The 19709-nt window shown below is 46.4% G+C and overlaps 1 protein-coding gene across 1 annotated transcript in view; it reads right to left on the reverse strand.

Moving 5' to 3' along the window:
* The window catches only part of AFDN (afadin, adherens junction formation factor), a 144878-nt gene that overhangs the window by 17678 nt on the left and 107491 nt on the right, over positions 1 to 19709 (reverse strand). Inside the window, exons 22-28 of the mRNA XM_088023795.1 lie at positions 7983 to 8048; positions 7690 to 7763; positions 7139 to 7257; positions 5515 to 5709; positions 4769 to 4860; positions 4246 to 4431; positions 388 to 1383 (exon numbers count right to left, since the gene is read on the reverse strand). Coding sequence (XP_087879921.1) covers positions 388 to 1383; positions 4246 to 4431; positions 4769 to 4860; positions 5515 to 5709; positions 7139 to 7257; positions 7690 to 7763; positions 7983 to 8048 — 1728 coding nt within the window. The remainder of the gene's footprint in view (positions 1 to 387; positions 1384 to 4245; positions 4432 to 4768; positions 4861 to 5514; positions 5710 to 7138; positions 7258 to 7689; positions 7764 to 7982; positions 8049 to 19709) is intronic.

The following is a 19709-nucleotide window of genomic DNA, read 5'->3' on the forward strand; positions in this document are numbered from 1 at the left end:
ACGGAGCTGCGCCGTTAAGACAGCCTCTACGGCCCACACGGCCTCTGAGACTCACTTTCTGGCCATTTAAGAAAAAGTTCTGCCAACCCCTGATGAGGATTATCACTGGTGACTGACAAGTGAGTGGTTATTCACTGGTTTTCTCCACTGAGCTGTTAACGAGCAGGACAGCTAGGAGTTTGCGAATTCCAACAGCAGGGTCCCACGGGGCCGGTATTTACTTGTCACGGTCTAAGCCTCTCAGCCCGGCTCGCCCTGCAGCACGCCAGCTAGGTCGGGACAGCAGCACGGACAGGCCAGGGCCCCCGCCGACCCTCCAGGAGCCTGCATGTGGCCACCCCAGAGCGGCGCGCACAGGTGCGCACGCCCGCGGCACGCCCCCTTTACCCTTGCTCTGCGCTCGGCCTCGAGGCGCTGCACGATCAGCACGGCGTCCACGTCATCATCCTCCTCCTCCTCCTCCTCGTCCTTCTGTTTGGACTCCTGGAGCCTCTTCTGGAACTGCCACTCCAGCATGAGTTTCCGCAGACGGTCGCTCTCCTCCGCACTGCGCTCAGGCTTGCTCTGGAGCTCCTGGATCTCCCTGCTCAACATATCCACGATGTGCATCTGCTGCTGCTTCTCCAGCTTCTCCCGGGCATCCCGCTTCCACGGGTCTGGGGACAGACTGTCCCCAGACGACAGCTCCTCTTGGCTGACTGTAATGTACTGCAAGTCCCTGCGCTCGATCGTGCGGGGCTGCTGCTGGGGCTGCAGCTCCCGAATGACCGTCTCCTGGGGCCTCTGGAGCGTAGAAGGCTTTTCTGGCTTCACGTGTGGGACGGTCACAGGAGAAAACGGGGCCGGGTTCAGGGACTGGGAGCGCATCTGGCCCAGCTTCCGCTCCTGCTCCCTGCGCTTCCTGTCCCGCTCCTCTTCTAGACGGGCCTTCTCCTTCTCATACCAGCGCTGGTGCTCCTCCCGCTTCCTCCGCTCTGCAGCCGCCGCCTGAGCAGACACAGGTCCGGTCTGGCCGGCAGGAGGCGGAGGGAGAGGCACGTCCATGGGGATTCCATCGAAGTCTCCAGCGTAGTGTGTGGGGGGCGGTGGGGGTGGCGGGGGCAGGTCTGTCTGCACCGGCTGGGAGACAGCCACTGGCACGGGCTGCACGGCGGCGGGTGTCTTCCAGCGCCCAGGGCCGCTTTTGGTCAGAGTGGACGCGGGGGTGCCTGACTTGGAGGAGTGGTCCAGGTGCTCTTGGCTGGAGGTGCTGGAGCCCACGGAGGAGCTCTGATGGATCCACATATCACTATCCGACTTGCGATCCAAGACTGCCTCAATCCGATGCCGCTCTAGTTGGTAAGCTTTATCCTCCCGAAGTTCCTCTTGGGAACGGGTAACACGCTGGAAAAAGGAAAAAGGAAAACTGTTCTATTTCAGCCGCTTAGAAAAAAATTACTAAAAACACGTAAATGTTTTATCTTCGGGGAGAAAACATTGTGGGGAAACTGTTAAGGGAGTGCCGAACAGAGGGTGAGACCGTCCAGCTCCGTGGCTCTGTGGGACGCACGATGGGGGGGTGGGGGTGGGGTCAGTGCTTTTCCAGGGAATTTATCTGTTACAAACAGGAAGGAGCTGTACTTCCCATCTGCATCACTGGCAAACATAACAAGGCACACTCATGCAGGTACTTCACGGACAAGCGTGGCCCTCCCCAATCGTTGGTGGGCCCTCGCACGCCTCTGCAAAGGGGTGCCTCTAGCAACTGACTTTGAAAGGATGAATGTGTTTAGTGTAATTACATAAAGAGCAACAACATTTACTTCCCCGTAGTAAAATTCTGAGTAAGAGTCATGATCCAATCTTAACCATGTCAGCCATGGTTCCACCAGCTGATGACTGACAGTGGGAACACTCCAACAGAGCTGGGCACACGCCAGGACAAACGAGGCATGCAGGTGTCTCTGTCCCCATCTCAGAAAGGTACAAAACAGCGTGTAGGTGTGGAAGAGACCAAAATGAACACTCTTCCCAAGGGCTAGTCTCTGCACAATGGCATGTCTAAAAATTGTTTAAATTGATAGAAATGGATTCACTATGATGTCATTTTTTCCCTATCTTTTAATATGCGGAATAGAAAATGAAGATGCAAATCTGGAAAATAAGCTGTTTACTTTCCTTAAAAAATAAGCCAACAACAAAAAAATGAAATATCACTTGAAAAAAAAACAGTAGCCTGATAGAAGAATGGAGTATTTACTGCCCACATTTTGCTACAGCTATACTTTGCCCACAGAAACAGTTTCTTGCTCACTGGCCTGAGTCCAGACCCTCGAACAAGGCAGGGTTTAGGGGCACTGAACCCTGGGTGGTCAAAATTCCACATAAAACTTCAGACTCCCTGAAACTTAACTACTAACAGCCTACTGCTGACTGGAAGCCTTACGGAAACATCAACAGTTGATCACCAACTATTTGGTATGTCTTATTATATGCTGTATTCTTACAACATACGCTCAACTACAGGAAAGAAGACGTCATTAAGAAAACCATCAGGATGAGAACATACATTTACAGCACTGTACTGAAAAACGGGCAGTTCAACCAATGTTGCTCAAGTCAACGGTATCATTCAATTTCCTACTATTTATAGGAACAGATACTTTCATTAAAGTACAAGACGTCAGAGGTCCCACCTCAGACTGTCCACCAGCTTCTCCTCCTGCTGCCACACTGAGCCTCCTGGATCACTGCTCTGCTCTTCCTGACTTCACGAGCCCCCTGGTGCCCTTGTTGCATTTCTCCATATGTCTCCCCTGCTAAGTCCTACCCTGAGGCTCAGTCATGTCAAGATCCACATAAATAACCCATCGACATGCTGACCTCTCAGCGTCCTGACTTCCTCTTCTAGCTCATTTATCTCCGAGGTGAGGCAGAAGCAAACAGCAGACATACACTATGAACCTAGAGGCTTAAAAATGGTATTCCTGTCAAATAGGAGAAAATGTGTAGATGCTCTTGACACAGGGGAAGAAGATTTTCCTAAGGGCTAACAAAATACGCTAGAGAAAGCAGGGCACACAAGTACTTCACTGTGAAAGAGAAATCTGGAGGAAGACCTTCACCAACTCCAGCCAGACATCCAATGGTCCCAGACAGATTGGGCGGGGGGGAGTGGGGGGGTGGGCAGTGATCAGGCCTCCCTAGGAAACAGGCGGAAGGGCCCTGTGGACAAGATGACAACATCTGTGACCTCAGGATAACTTCTTGCCCTCAGAGAATGTGGCTCTTCCTCACGGCTACTCGTGCCGTGCCCCGTGCCTGTGAGCCCTCCTCTGTTCTCCCGGCCTTCCCGGCTCAGCTCAGCTGCGCCTCCATCCCTGGGTCTCCTCCGACCACCTCAACTAAAGCATCACATCCAGAACTCACTATCCAGGATCCATATTTGTTACATATCCTAGACTGTGCCTATCTCTACGCATACGTTTGATTTCTTCTCCCAGTCTTCCACAATGCAACGTTATCTTTCCAAACAAAAAACACATCTGATAATGTCCCCCAGCTCAACGACTCAAGACTGATGCTCCCCTCTCTAACTTGGATAAAACCCCAATTCTGCAGCTTATCACTTCAAGCCCTTGCTGTACGGTTCCAGGCCGCAAAGGCCTGCCACCACCCCCTGCCCCGAACCCGGTTCCTGCTCAGCGGCACATCTCCGTGCCTCTCACTTGGTCTGAAAAGCTCTTCTGTTCAGACAGCTGTAATGTGATGCGGGGCCCAGGTGCTGGTCACACCGAGACTGAAAGGTAGCTCTGCCACTCAGTGGGGACCCAGACCTCCAGCAGGACTTACTACACCGTACTGACTTCATCTGTCTCATTTCCTAACCACATCATTAGTTTCACTGGCGGGGACCATGGTTACGTCTGCATCCCAGTGCTTGGACAACTTCTGGTACAAAGAAAAACACACATCACTCATTTCTCACTCCTTGAATCAGGAATCCTGCCTCACAAACTGTAATGAAGGTGTACTATGACTAACCCTTCACTAATCAAACATCAAGGGAATAAAGCATTCCTTTTCATATTTAGTATTCCTTCCTATCCACTCTTCCTCAGTTAACCAGGAAAGAAAAAAAAAGGTATCAGTCTCAGTGCTGTCCTACAGAGAATATCGACTGTATCTCTGAAATCATCCAGATTTTACCATCAAACTGGTTTATCTTTGACGGCTGCAAATGTTCACGGACTCCTTCTCTCTAACCTGAATTGCAATACTGGAGTGATTACTGTCTGCGTGCATGTGTGGCTTCTCCTCGTAATTTGGCCACTGGTTCTGAGGAGGAGCCATCCGGTCCTGGGATTTGGAAGCTGGGAAGGTGAAATACTCTCTGGTGTACGTCTGAGTGGGGATGGGGTAGGCCTCAGGTCTTGGTGGAGGGGTCTGCTCCTGTAAAATGGGAAGAAGAAAGAAAAGCGAGCTTTTGGCAATTTGTACATAAATTCATTTAATTTCCAACGATCTGTTTTAAAATATAGTAGATACATTTAAAATTGTGTTAAAAATTAAAAGTGTTTGATCCTATACGGAGAATAATGAAAAACCTTTTATTTTGTCCTGACTTCTTAACTTAAAGCTAATTTCCTTATTATGTTAAGAACGAAGAAGCCCCCAGGACTTCTAAACGCTGCTGATGTGCAGAGGAAATGCGTGAGGAGACAGTTCAGGGGCTCTGCGGGGGGCCTGGGTGCTGGCTGGAGTGAGGACGTTGGCATCGCTCTCACACCTCGGTGCAGAGGTTCCCGGTGGAGACAGACGTGATCTTCGCTGTTGTTCCAGGGGCATACGTGCTCTTCCCTCCGGGGCTAGGGGGTTGATCTGTCGGAAAGAGACAGTGAAAAGCAAGGTTTTTTTTTTTTTTTTTTTTCCAAGTATCACAATGTTTATTCTGTGTCACGTGACAAGAGCTCTTCAAGGGCAGTGACCATGTGTCACGCATCTTCAAACTGCCAGTGAGGAGTCAGCACAGAGAACGCTGGGGGCCACGGGAGAGAGCAGGGCTCATCACACCCTCTCCTCTCTCCTGAATAACCAGAGCCCAGAGCTACCAAGCTTCATCTACAGACCAGGGACCGGCAAACATTTCTGGCAATGGGACAGACAATAAATACTTTAGGCACTGCAAACCTTGTATGTGTTGTATATCCTTCTATTGATTCTTCTTGTTAACAACCCTTTAAAAGTATAAAAACCATCTGAGCTCCTGCTGGCAGCCTGCCACCTCCTGCTAGCGACAGGATCAATGACTCATCTAGAGCATCAACTGAATCGATGTGTTCTAACCTAGTTTTTATTTTCTGTTGGAGGAACATTACTTTTGATATCTCTCACAAAAAGCACATTTCCGTTAGCCAGGATGTGCAGGTAATCCTATTGCTTTGATAACTAAGCAAGCACGGGGTGTCCCCCCAACACTGATGGTGACCGAGCATGTCCAGGCCAAGGAAGGACAGGCGAAGTGACCCCTCTTACTTGCCACGTTGGGGCTGGAGCGGTGATCAGCCCGGTTCTTCATCAGTCTGTCGTCACCTGGCAATTTCTTAGGTTCACTGTATTCTGCCCAAGGCAGCTGAGGGCTCTCAGGTGACCCGTTTGGAGCTGAATTATTGTAGAGCTCGAAACCTTCACTCTTTGGACGGGGTTTACCTGAGCCACGACGATCTGAAACTGAAATCAAAGCGCATTCAGGCTCTCCTCATTTATTCAAGATTTTAAACACCCTATTTAGTCTTTAAAGAAAGATGAATCTATAAATATTTAAAATTTCATAAGCCCTTATTTTTAGTGGAAGAAATAAGGTAATTTTTTTTTTTATCTAAGAGTAAAATCTTTCTCGAGAATCTTAAAAGCAACATTTAACTGGCACTGATGGGAAAAGGTGCTTTTTCCAACCTTATTTTCTCATAAACTCCACCTGTTAAGTCACAAGGCTACTTTTAAAGTAACTTTTTTAAAAGTGAAAGATATACTTCCCTTTCTACAACACACTCGTTCTTTTAGTAGCCGGCACTGCCATCAGCCGGTGGGACTGTTCACGCTCTACTTTGGCTTTCATGTCTCCCTGTGTGGCAGCCCGGGTGTGTTCTCTGTTCTAACAGCTTCCCTCTGACTTCTAACTCATGGTCTGGTTCGCTTCTTGGAAATGACCCTAAGCTGTGACATTAGACCACCAATATGGTACTGTCCTGAAAAAAGTAAGAAATATGCTAAGTTGAGGTCTATACTACAACACATGGTTGTGTTAAGATACGCTGTTTATTCCAGTAAACAGCAGGCCCAGGTTCTCAGAAGCTTTGGTTGCTGTCGTTGTGCTACCCTTAGGTCGACTTCAGGTCCTGGACTTGGTGGAAGCTCCTAGATCACTGACTGATGAAGAAGGGAGCTCCACCAAGGCCAGACCGAGCGGCTGTGCACAAAGTTAGCAAAGTAAATGCAAAGTATATAATGATTTAAAAAGATAATGTCTGAGTCCTAATGGGTTTTCCTCTGTGATTTCTGAACTAATCCTTTTTAAAAAGTCTTAAATTTATAGCGGTTTTATTCTGAGGTTTTTGACGGAACAAAATCATGGTTCCCACCAACAGATTACCTTATCCGAATAATTGAGCTTTTAATTTAAAGTGAACTACATATCACTGGACAATCATGTCCTGCACACACAGGACTGAAATAACTATTCATACACACACTCATATACGTTGTTTCAGTAGAGAACCCTGCTTGTCCTTTGAAGACTTTATATGCCGCATCACCCGCTGACTACGACTAAGTGCCTAGTGCAGGGTGGACGGACACCCTCCAGCAGCCAGCCAGTCCCATGGGGGTTCCTGGAGGGCAGGAACATAGTGAATCACCATGTGGCCAGACACTGAACGGTGCTCTTGGCTATTTATCCTGGGCATCTTGCCGAAGTGCCTGCATCCCCAGCTGGGACGGTGAAAGCAGTAGCACCTAATCCACAGAGTTTTTGTGGCTACGAAGAGAAGGTCAGGACAGTTAAATGCCTGGCATGCGGTAAGTGATCAATACAAGCCAGCTATTATTGGCAGTGGTCAAAGGAAGAGACAGCATGCAATTCTCCATAATGAGCTCTTACTTCTTTGCATCATTGGGGATGGCTGATTGAGCAGGGTGGCGAGGCCGTGATAAATTGCTCCTTGCTTTGCGACTTCTAGTGTTACCACAGAACTTGTTCTTGTCATGAGTTCTGCTGCCCTAGGGGAAAGAGAGTAGCACAAACGTAAAGGAAATGTCACAACAACAGCCTGTGACCAGAGCAACCGACGGCTATTTCGAGTAACAGTTCTGACCTTCAGACAGATGACCTACTGCCCATTCCCTTCCTTTAAAGATTAACTAAGAACACATCTCCTATGGTCATATTAAGAACAGCAAGATGATCCTCAGACATTCCCAGGACGTGCCAAGAGTATGTTTTTTTTAAGCTTCAAAGAAACTGCTCCAAACCAAAATACATATTTATAATCTGCTAACAAATGAGGTGTCATGTACACTGGTCTACATTTAAAAAGGGGAAGAGTAAGGGCGCAGCTTTTTAGCATTATTTTTTGTCTTCTAATTCCAAACGTGAAACACCCCTAAACACGTTAATATTCAGCTTTAAACAAACAAATACATAAATGATACCTTTCTTGAGAGAGTCCTACCAGACTTCGTCCGTCCACACTGAGGAGCTGGTCTCCTGCAGCCAGGCGTCCATCCTGTGCACACCCAGGAGGCACGGGTTTTGGGCCGTGGGGACAGCCGGACAGCCAAGGGCAAAGAGGAGGAGGAAGAAAGTCAGCGGCAAGGAAGCTCACGCTTGTTTGCTCAACAAACAGTCTACACGGTGCTTTATGACCACATGTACCAGAGGGTCACAGCAGGTCGTTTGCTGACTAGGACACACTGAAAACTCACATCTTTAAAATGACACTAACCCCATCAGCAGCACCTCCTTTTACGACAGACTTGACGTAGATTCCAAGTTTATCCTGGCCAGCACCCTGAACAAAAACAAGGCAACACTGCTTGAAAATACACAGTAAAAAATACAACACTCAGTAAAATAAAAAAATAAAAAATAAATAAAACTAATACATAGATAACTGCAACAAAAGTCCTGGTTCTTGCTTTTACATGAAAATTAGTACTAAGAAAATCAACACTCTATTTGGTAAATATAAAGGGACGAACAGGAAATGTACCTATTTTTATCTTTCTAAATCAAAGAGTACTCTGGAAAAATCGATTATTAATAAACCAGTTGATGAGATGGCTAAGTGAGCTAAATCTACACTCATGACATAGACTAGTAATCACTTAGATACAAAAGCAATTTACTATAGTATTTTTATATTCCAATATTTGCCTATATCCCCTTATTATTTCCAAAGCTGTATTTTAAAACTTAAGAAAAAACTTCTTGGGGCATCCAGGAAGGGGGACTTAGGTAGTAAGGGAGGATTCTGATCCTGTGCACCGTTTCAACTGAAGGATCATGTATTACAACTCTAGGTGAATATGGAGCTAGGAGCCCCGATCCAAACGGAATGCACATCAGGACAAGCAGCTTCTGTGAAACAGGTTTCAGGAACATATACAACTCTTGTACAGAATCACCAACATTCTACTTGGACATTCCAACCAGAACATAAAAATCCATTACGGATAATTTATTGGAACGACCACAGAGAGCAACTGCATGCGTGAAATCTCACTTGGATGTCTTAACTCAGGGTAATTTCAATAGTTACGAAGTACTAGGTCATAAAATAAAAAATGTAAAAGGTATCCCAGAGAGTTATACAGTGATTTCAATAAATGACTTAATTGAAACAAATATTCCGCAACACTCTGGAAGTACATAATTTCCACTGTAAAACTCTTCACTCCTCCCTTTCGCTACGAGAGAGCCGGTTTGGAGAGTACAGTCTGACTGGGGAGCTCTCCCCTCAGGGAAAATCCAGCATGTAGCATGCCACTGTTTCATGAGCCTAAAACCGTCTATTACGTATCTCATTATGAAAACGGCATAAAATGTCTCAATTTAACAAAACAACTCAATTTTGGCAAACTGTGTGTTTCAAGTTTCGTGTGGTTACGTTACCTGCGAGCTGAGTTTATAAAAGTTCTAACAGAAGGTAAAATATCAAGTCCTCACTTCCGCAGCTCCCCACCCTCTGGTCTAGGTCTTCCCATCTGTTCACCTCCACATGTTCCTCGGTGTCTGTCTGTACCATATCCCCTCGCTGCACATCTCCTGCCCAGCCCCAGACACCCGGCTGCCTACTGGACAGATGCATGCCCCTTAGAAATCATCCAGCTGGACTTCCAGTACAACAGGGTGACCAAGTGCAAGCTGACACCTCTGCCTGGTCCTTCTGCCACACACAAACACAGCACTGAGACAGGTGGCAAAGCTTGTAGTTTTTTTAAGTTTAAAATTTCACAATAAAAAATATATATAGTAGGCACTCAATAAATGGCAACTTCCTGAATTTTAGCATGTCACTTAGCAAGAGAGAAATAGAGCAATAGATACACCTTTTACCTGATTTCGCCCAGGCCAATCCCGGGTTTCCCTGAACCTAGGGAACTAATATGCAATCGGGGGAATTACTTCTAAGCCAGCTCCACCCCCACCCCATCTGTTATAATATGAAATAGGGTATTCCTTCTCATGTCATCTACTTAAATGACTTTCCCCCAATATATTCCATACTTTTATGCAATCTGCGATTGACTGCTTAATTCAACAACTCAGCTATTTAAATGACAATTTTACTCCTTCAACAAATATTCACTGAATGCTTCCTTATACTATCCTAAGCTCTGCACACACATCCGTGAACAAAGCAGACAAACACCCCTGCCCTTGTGAAGCTTATATTCCAGAGTAGTCTCCCTGTAGCTGTCTAATAATTTTGACTGGGGCACTGAAAATCCCCCTTCTCCTTTTCTGCAAATGCTGCAGGGTATTTCCTTACAGCTAATACCTCAGGCCAGATTGTTTCTTCAAAGGTTCTAAGAGCCTAACTACCTGTTTCCTGTGTTCTCTGTCTGACCGAGAGCAAAGCAACGCTCACGGCATTTCAGGATACAGTTTTAGTGTGAACGGTGGGCACTTACATCTTCATGATGTAGTATAGACCATAAAAACTGCCCTTTTAAGAAGATACTCAATTACTACCATCTTTGAAACGAAAAACGTTTACTAGTAATACTAATAGCATATTTTTAGTAACAGTGATATAAATAATAAAATACCCAATACATACATTTTTATAAAAATTTTTAAATTTTTAAAAAGATTTTAGTTATCTGACACAGAGAGAGAGAGCACAAGCAGGGGGAGCAGCACAAAGAGTCAGAGGCAGACGGAGAAGCAGGCTCCCAGAGGGGGAGCCCGATGCGGGACTCGATCCCAGGACCCTGAGATCATGACCTGAGCTGAAGGCAGACGCTTCATGGATGGAGCCACCCAGGCGCTCCCCAAATATATACATTTCAAAACAATAAACCAAGACCTCCCCCATTTCTGGTACTCTTTATAAGAAAAATTATTAATAATGAAACAAATAACATTTAGACAAACAGTAAGAGGGCTCTGTCTTTCTAAAAATCACAAAATGGAATGATAAAAGAACAAGAGAAAAAAACTGTTGCGTCTCCCTCCGTCAAGGCCCTGCTCACACACCCTCTGCTGCCCGGCCAGTAGCTCCTTTGTCACAATTCTCACTCTGGGAAGGGGAGTTCCACACTCAGCATGAACGGGAGCTTCACTGCAATACCCCTTTCTGCGTTCAGACCAGGAAACACACGCTGAGGGGAGCTACCAGGCCCCATACTGCGTTTTAGACAACCGATACGTGCTTCCAGCTGGGAGACTCTGTACGAACTGCAAACACTATGGAGATCACCGGAAACCCCGTAGCATCTTTCGAGAGGCAGTTTAGGATCCGACATGCGATGTGAGGCTTATGAAGTCTATGTTCAAATCTTCAAGTAAAACCGATGATGTAATACAGATACTGGACGGCATCGTGACCGTCACGTCTCTCAGGCGGAAGCGTCCTGAGCAAGCCTCCTTGTCACTGCCCTGCTGGGGTCCCCTCCGTGCCGCCTGCCACAGCAGCCCCTTCCCCAAGCACGCCCCGCGGGGCTCCCGACCCACGACCAGCGCAGCCACCCGCCTGGGCAGAAGCGCCACGCCCCGAGCCTGAGGTAGGCTCTCACCCCTCTCGCCACACGCTCGGCCCGATCCAGATGCTCCTTCACGTGCCCCCATGCCATCCTGTTTCCGTGTTCCCGCCTTTGTTTACGCTGTACTTTCCACACAAAACGTCTGATGCAATCTGTCTGCCAGAACGCTTTCGTCACTTGATTCCCAGGCTCACCTGCCACTCTTCACCAAGCCACGTACCTTCCAACTCAGGATGGATACAAGCTCTTTCCTACCTATGTGCTATGTTCCCGGAACGGCTCCTCTGTCCTGTATTCCAGCTCCTGACAGTACAGACGGCTCTCCCCCACCTGCTTTCCCTGGTTGCTGCCTACTCTCCTCCTACCATGTGGTCAACAGCATCCTCTCAAACCCTGCCACAAGACAGTCCAGAATCCCATTGAATGAATGCATCAGTATTAGTATTTGTGGGTTAGGAAGCAGCTGATGCAGCTATCACAGAGTGAGCTGGTAACACTGGGACGTTCCTAGTTTAACAAGGTAGGAGCCCTAAGCATTTCTGACTATGGCACCACCGTACTGTTCCAAAGACGCTATCTTCCATTACTGTTGTTGGGTAATGGACGATGGGAATTTATCTAAGTTCTAAGCTACAATCACGTTAATTCCAAGTTCAATTTATCAGTGTATCTGCTACTCAGAAGAGGAGATCTTCATCTGAGGAATTATGAGACAATGATTATTAGAGACCTCACTTGCAAAGACCCAATAGGCTTCTAAAAGGTCCTTTTAAGGTTGGTCATAAAAACAGACTTAATAATTAAGTCACTGACGGTGCATAATGAAATACATAAAAAAAAAAATACTCTTGGAGGGTGATACACAAGTGAAGAATATGGATCTAGAATATTCTAAAGAGGTATCCAAGCTTTGGTTAGCATCTGAATCTTACTAATTTGTGGTCTCAACCTTGCACTACTTACCCAGAAATATTCTTTATTTAACAGACCCACTGCTTACATTTCTGTGAACATGTTGCCGTTCTGCTAACCTTTAACCTCCTCCTGGAGACATGGTCCCTTTAGCCGACCTACTCCACTGGAACTCCCTTCCACCCTCCCATTCTGGCCCCTCCCACCTCTGCTTATTTGAATCCTATCTCTACTTCATGGGCAGCTCACTGTTATAAACTGCACATAAAAAACTGCAAGTACAATTGTCGTACAGAGAAATGACCAGTTCCACTGGTTATTATTTTAGAAAAACAAATTTACAGATGGATACTCAGAAATCAAAGAAGTCTAAGGAATTTATTTTTAAAGATGTTATTTGTTTGACAGAGAGCGAGCAAGCACGAGCAGGGGGAGCAGCAAAGGAAGAGGGAAAGCAGACTCCCCGCTGAGCAGGGAGCCCGACTTGGGGCTTGATCCCAGGACCCCGAGATCATGACCTGAGCCAAAGGCGGACGCTTAACCGACTGAGCCACCTAGGCACCCCAGAAGTCTAAGGAATTTCTAACTATACACACATATACACATATGTGTGTATATACATAAAATCAACATGGATAGTTACTTTCAACCCAGAACACCACAATCTCTGGCCAACTCCAAGGGGACCCAATGTCTCCACCTGGCTGCAGCAGCCCTGGTCTGGAATGTCCACATTGACAGGCTGGACAGAGGGGCATGTAGGTGCTGCTTCCTCCCTGCTAATGCCACTCGGACTGGGAACATCTCAGCTCTTGGAGCACCGAGGCAAACTTACCACCCGTCAGGCTGCAATAACTCCTTAACATTACGAAGCTCTCACTACCTGCCCCACTTCATCTGAATAAAAATAAGATTATACACTATGATAAAAACTGTACAAAGCAAAATTATTTCAGAAGCATTAAGCCACTTATGTCTTATTTCTGAGTAATAACGCACATACTAACCTAGCCTAGGAAGACTGAACTTTGTATGGCAAGTCCATTCCTTTTCTTTTTTAAAAAGGTTTTATTTACTTATTTGAGAGAGAGAGCACGAGGGGAGGGGAGGGGCAGAAGGAGAGGGAGAAGCAGATTCCCCTTTAAGCAGGAAGCCTGACGTGGGGGCTCGATCCTAGGACTCTGGGATCACGACCTGAGCCGAAAGCAGACACTTAACTGACTGAGCCACCCAGGCACCCCAAGTCCATTCCTTTTCCAATTAAGAAAGGAAAATGGGGTCCAGGAAGTTTTTGCTGCTACATACCAACGTAACACATCTGTCAGTAAAAGAATGTAAATATGAGCTATATAAACATTAACCAAATGTTGGTGCAATGGCATTAGATACTATGAAGACTGTGCTGTCCGGTATGGTGGCCACAGACCACACGTGGCTTTACTGAGCACTCAGAATGCAGGAATGTGGCTAGTCCAAACCGAAAATGTGTACTAAGTATACAACATACACAGATATCAGAGCTCTGTATGGAAAAAAGAATCTAAATATATCACTAATGACTTACATTCACTACATGCTGGAATCATAACATTTTGGATATACTGTGTAAAATAAAATACATTATGAAGATTAATTTCAGGTTTTTTTTCTAATGCAGCTAATAGAACATTTAAAATTACCTTTGTGGCTCATTCTATTGGACAACACTATTCTAAAACTACAGACTTTTCATACTATATGTTATTAGTAACCACAAGGACTAGCAATAAATTTATAATTATATAGATAAGTAGGTAAAAACAAGATTTTATCACAATATAATATATATCATATACAACATTATGCACCCTGATTTCCAACCATGGGAAGAGTAACCATAATCATTAAAATGGAAAGGCTAAATAATTTTAAAGATTACTTGTTTAAAGCTACTACCTAAGCTGGTATTTGAAGATACTTCTATATTTTTAGCCTTTTATTTGTAAAATTAAAAGATTAATGAGAAACATTCAGATTTATCCATTCCCCATTTAAAAAATCAAAATCCTTTTTATTTTTCTTATTTTTTAAGATGTTATTTATTCATTTGAGAGACAGCGAGCGTGCAAGCACAAGTAGGGGAGTGGCAGAGGGAGAGGGGAAGGAGGAAACCCAGGCGCCCCTCAAGCTCCTTTTTAAGGGTCTCCTGGAAAGCAGTTATATATTTCAAAGGCATCAGGAATTACGAATGACTAAGTACAATTTTGGAATTTAATTAAACTAATGAGAAGTAAATTTTTAAGTATCAAAGCCACATTTTCCCTCCCGAAGACACTTTGAGAGTAACATGGTGTTCCAGTGCCCGAGCTGCTCTGTCTGGTGTCTGTGTTCTCCAACATCACTCCCGGCTCCTGGAGAGCAGAGCGTGGTGACCAAATACACCCCTGCCAGGCCGTGCAAATGAAGCACAAAGAGCTAGATCCTCAGTCCTTAGAAAAGCAATTAAAATGAAATAACAGAGATCTCACGTGTGATCTTAGGATTTAATCTTAAGTGAACCTTGAATCTGCGTGTCTTTCCTTTCAAAGGGAACGGAGGGGTGGAGAGGGCGGTGGGGCTGCTGAGGAAGAGGAGGGCAGGGCAGAGGGAGGGGAGGGCTAGCAGAAGTGTACTGGGGTTTCCTTGGGGGAAAGGGCAGAAGAAGAATGGCAGTAAGTTAACAGAAAAGGTTCCCAAATGGAAAGATTGAGGCAGAAATAAGAACTCAGCAGCTACAGGCCATACATTCCCCAAAACTCGACGAGACGCGCCCGTGGCTTAGCGGCTTACGTGCGCCGTGAGGACCGGCTACAGGCAAAAGGCCGCCCCCAGACAGCTGGTCCCTGCTCTCGCTGGTGCACCTTCGGGAAGACGGAGGGTGAGGTCCTCTCACCTCGGGCACAGAAACCCAGTCAGAGGAACCTACGCCTCGAACGCCCAGTGACCAGCTGAGTGTGTGGGGGAGTATGTATGACGAACAGCATAAAAACATCATTAGCACACAACCCAAAAAAAAAAAAAAAAAGGCAGCAGCAAGAGGAAGGAAGACAGGCCAGCAGAGAGTCAAGCCTATTGTTTGCAGGGCTGGAGACCCAGTGTGGGCTCTTCACTGAAGGTTCCAGAACAACAGTGGGCTGGGAGGACCTGAGAGCCCAGCAGCATTTAAAACTCATCAGGATGTTCGGTGCAGCGCTCTGCCCACATGCTCCCTTCTCAGGGTCTGAAAGCAGCTTTGTTTCTCATCAGACAAGGAGTTCTGATTCGTAAACTATTAAAATTCAGACAAGAGTTTAAAAAACATTGAAAAGCTCTCTCTTCTTGGTAGGAATTACCTTAATTCTGAAACAATCAATTTTAAAACTCATTCCTGATACATATTCCACCCTCAACAATGCTGAAAGTATGAGCTGGGTGCTCCCAGACAGGTGTGATGCCATAAAGGAGCCTATGCTTGGTTTCTGTGAACCAGGCGCCAGGCGCAGCTCTGTTCACAGCTTACCCTTCGCAGAGAATACAAAACACATCCCAGGGGCGCCTGGGTGGCTCAGTCGTTAAGCATCTGCCTTCGGCTCAGGTCATGGTCCCAGGGTCCTGGGATCGAGCCCCGCATCGGGCTCCCTGCTCGGCGGGAAGCCTGCCCCCTCCCACTCCCCCTGCTTGTGTTCCCTCTCTCACTGTGTCTCTCTCTGTCAAATAAATAAATAAAATCTTAAAAAAAACAAAACAAAAAACAAGACACATCCCATCTATCCTTTCCCTCTTTATAAAATGAAGGAAATGACCTAAATAGGGGACTCTTAAGTTGGGTCTCTCAGATGGGCTGCAGGGGGCCTGCGGTGTGTGCACTGCACGAGGGCAAAGGTGGAGGGCTTTCCCAAGGTCTCAGAGTGGTCTGGAAATGAAAGGGCTGAGACCAGTACAGGAGAGCTCCTGGCTTCTGCCCACTGCTCATGCAGGTGTGCCCTGTGCAGGGGTGAGGCCTGACTCCCAAGCCTTGGCTGAGAGCAAGTGGGCGAGGCTGAGGCAGTCTGAACCTTCCTCAGACTGGGATGATCCACACCGATCCCCTGCACCCACTGAGCCACATAAAGATCATTTCTTACTGTGTGTCCTCTCACGTGAAATTGTTCTGCTTTAGAGCATTAACGTTTAATGTTTCTATTACGTTAATACTACAATAAAATCCAATAATTCCATCAATCCAAGAAATTAGCACTTAGACCATTATAAAATAGGTAAAAAATTATTCTTTTATATAATTTACTATTTTGCTTTTAAAACAAAAATATAAAATATTATTTCCAAATTCACAAACACTAGCCAGGAGGGCACTAGTCACTTCATACAACTTAATGGAAAATTATTTCTGACACTTCCACGAAAGAAAGAAATTCTGCAGTTGTACTGGGTACCTTGAAACTGATTTTAAAACGGAACCAAAACTTCCTGACTTCATCTTTTTGACTAGGTTTTTCCCATGTGGTCACAGTAAGGACATTAAAGAATGTGAGAATGAAGGTCTCAAATTCTTCAAAGAACTTAACTGTAGTTCATGTCAGGAATTTACTCTTCAAACAGCGAGAAGGTGGTGTATTAATAAACACTGTTTTCTTCTTCTTCTAAGGCACAGGAATCTTTTTTGTGTTTTAAGCTAATTAAAATTTAAAAACTTAAAATCAGTATATAGTCTAAAAGTACAAATTAAAACACCTTTAAGACACTATTCAACTGTTCATTTTTAAATAAAATAGTAAAATACCCTAAGTACCTTTAAAATGGTCATTTTTAGGTTCACTTTCAGCAAAAATGGGTTCTAGAGACAGTAAAAGCTACCTAATGCACCCACAGGAAGTTATGGTGCTTCTGTATCTCAGCTCTACAACGGCACTCAGCATTACTTTGAGCAATCTTCGCCATATTATGATCAGCAGGAGCACATTTATGGGGTTTTGTGTGTGTGTGTGTATGTGTGTGTGTGTGTGTGTGTGTGTGTGTGCAAAAAGGATATAGGAACCTTTTATTTTTATGAACCTTAAGAATGTGCAACATTAAAATACAGAGCAACAAACTCCTGGGTGTGTAATTACAAGCTACAGTAAACGATTGCCTCATGAGCAAGTTAATTATCGGCAGGTTTAAACAAGTTCTAATGGAAGCAGCAGCATTCTTGGAAGGATCACAGTTAAGAGTTTGCCCAAGAACATCCACGTCCACAACAGCACCCTCAAGAAACTCACCACCGATCCTGTTCTTCCGACAACAGAGAACCACATTCTGATCTCAGGACTACAGCAACTTCTCGAACTGAGGAGAAAAACAACTGTCTGCTTCCCTCAGTTTTCCACAGCAACCAACAGAGCTGGTCTTTGAGGACCTGGATCCGCACAGCTCCAAGATGGACATGAGGACACCGAGCGGCATTTATCAGCACGGGCTGCAGCAGAGTGCCGCGCTCAGACTCTTACGTAACCAGTCAGCTCTGACTTGCCTTCACTTGGTACTTTATTAAACTTTAAAAAGAGCTAGGAAAATAAAGAAGGAATTGTTTGTATTTTAAAAATCTAAATTAAACAGGAAGCATCGTGTTGTCCCACAGATGAGTAAGAAGGAGCATACTAAACTTCCCCAAAAGCAATGTTTTAAAAAAGTAAACTGCACACACATACTGTTCCAAATCATCTGGATTTCATAAAACTGAACCACAATGTGGAAGGGGCGTCAGGGAGCTTAACATCAAAACATCATCCAGGCTCACAGCAGCTAGCCACACACTAATTAGGAAAAAAATCAAAAAAAGACTAGGCCAGAATCAGAGACCACAACAGCTTAAGGAGAACACACACGGACAGCAGGAGGAGTTTCTGGGGCCTCCAGGTTCTCTGCCGACATGCGGCAGCAAGGAGTGGGCAAGATGACAGGTGGCACCCTGTGGCCAGCGGGTGCGGGTCGGATCCTTCCCGCGGCTCCTCCCGCTTGTCCCATGGGACCTGCTCGGGGCTTCCAAGGCTGTGAGGTGCACACGCAGATCCCGTGGCATCGGACCAGCAGAGGAAGCAAGCTGAGCCCTGGCAAGAGGGAAACGACAGCTCCCGATCGTGCTGACCCCCCCACCGTACGCCGGCCGGCCTGGCACTTAAAACACATTCTTGAAATCCCGAAAACAAATCTCTTTCTATTGTTATAATTGATGCAAACCTATGCGATGTATCAGCCTCATGGTGCTGTTTTAGCAATGCGTGTAAATTAAATGACTTCTGATTTTTGTTGCTGAATGTTCCTTTTCTAGTACCAAAGACATTACAAAGAAGTCGGAGAAAAACAGGTTACGTGAAGCAATGGGGAACTTCGAGACTCCTGTCTTGTTTCAAGAGCAGGCAGGAACGCCCTGTTCCTGTCTTCAAGGGGCACAGTGTGCACTTAACAGACCATATTCTTTGAGTTACTTTCTCTATAGCATCTGTCTGTGTGCTGGCATCCAAATTCTGTCTGCTCCACAACATCCTCACTCCCCTAGCGAGACCGGCATCCCAGATCTCCAAGGTAGCATGCGCAAACTGAACACCTGACTCTCTCCCTGCCCCAGCCCCACTTTCAGTGCAGGCCACTTCCAGACACCCCACGCTGAGCACAGAAGCATGGTACAACCTGCTACTTCTCTCTTCCACCCCCACAACCAGTTCATCCATCCCATGGAAAAGCTGTTGTTCCACAAACAAGCATCAGCACCTACGATGCTCCAGCAGCAAGACCGAGGGCCCGACCTCAGTGACTGCTCCACCCCGCCTCCGGCCAGCCGACCATCTGCCTCTGTGGCCGCTTCCCGGGCCGGCGCCTCCAGCACCTTCCATCGGCAAACTGCTGGTGGCTTGCCCCCGATGGCCGCGCCGCCTGCACTCCTGAGCGCCTCGAAGCCGTGCTCTCTGAAGGACCAGCCATAAACTTTCACAACCCCACTCTGATCCTGTCGCGCCTTTATCTGAAACCTTCAAGGGCTACTTCTCTGGCTGATACTAACATGCACAACCCCGTCAAGGCCGCACAGCCACCCTCCCGCACTGGTCGCCGCCCTGCGGCCACAGCAGAGGCCGAAAGGCCCACAAAGCAGAGAACGCTGGCCATCCGGCCCCTTGCAGGAGAAGCGCGCCGACTGCTGTGTGAGCCGCGGTCCCAGCTCCCTGTCTCCCAGATGCACCTCGGAAGGCCTGCCCCCAGCTCCTGTACTGCAGCCACATGGCTGCACGTTTGTCCGCTGGCCCTCTTCTCAAGTTCTCTGCTTACCACCCTCTACCCGGTTAACACGTGCACACCCTGCAAGTTGCAGCTTAAAAGGCATTTCCTGAAGAAGGCCTTCACTACCTCCTCTCTCCACGGGCGTTTAGACATTCAATAAATCCCCCTGGATAATGACCTCTGATGTCATTCACTCCCTCCTATTTTTGCCTCACCCCTCAAGTGACCAAGCCTCTATGTACCGTAAAGATATTCTCAGGGGGAGAAACTATAACGAGAGCCAGGTGCATACTTAGTTTTAT

Source organism: Eumetopias jubatus, unplaced genomic scaffold (genome assembly GCF_037043125.1).
Source record: "Eumetopias jubatus isolate StellerSeaLion01/CBP00866 unplaced genomic scaffold, mEumJub1_p1.0 scaffold_6, whole genome shotgun sequence".
NCBI classification, from domain to species: Eukaryota; Metazoa; Chordata; class Mammalia; order Carnivora; family Otariidae; genus Eumetopias; species Eumetopias jubatus.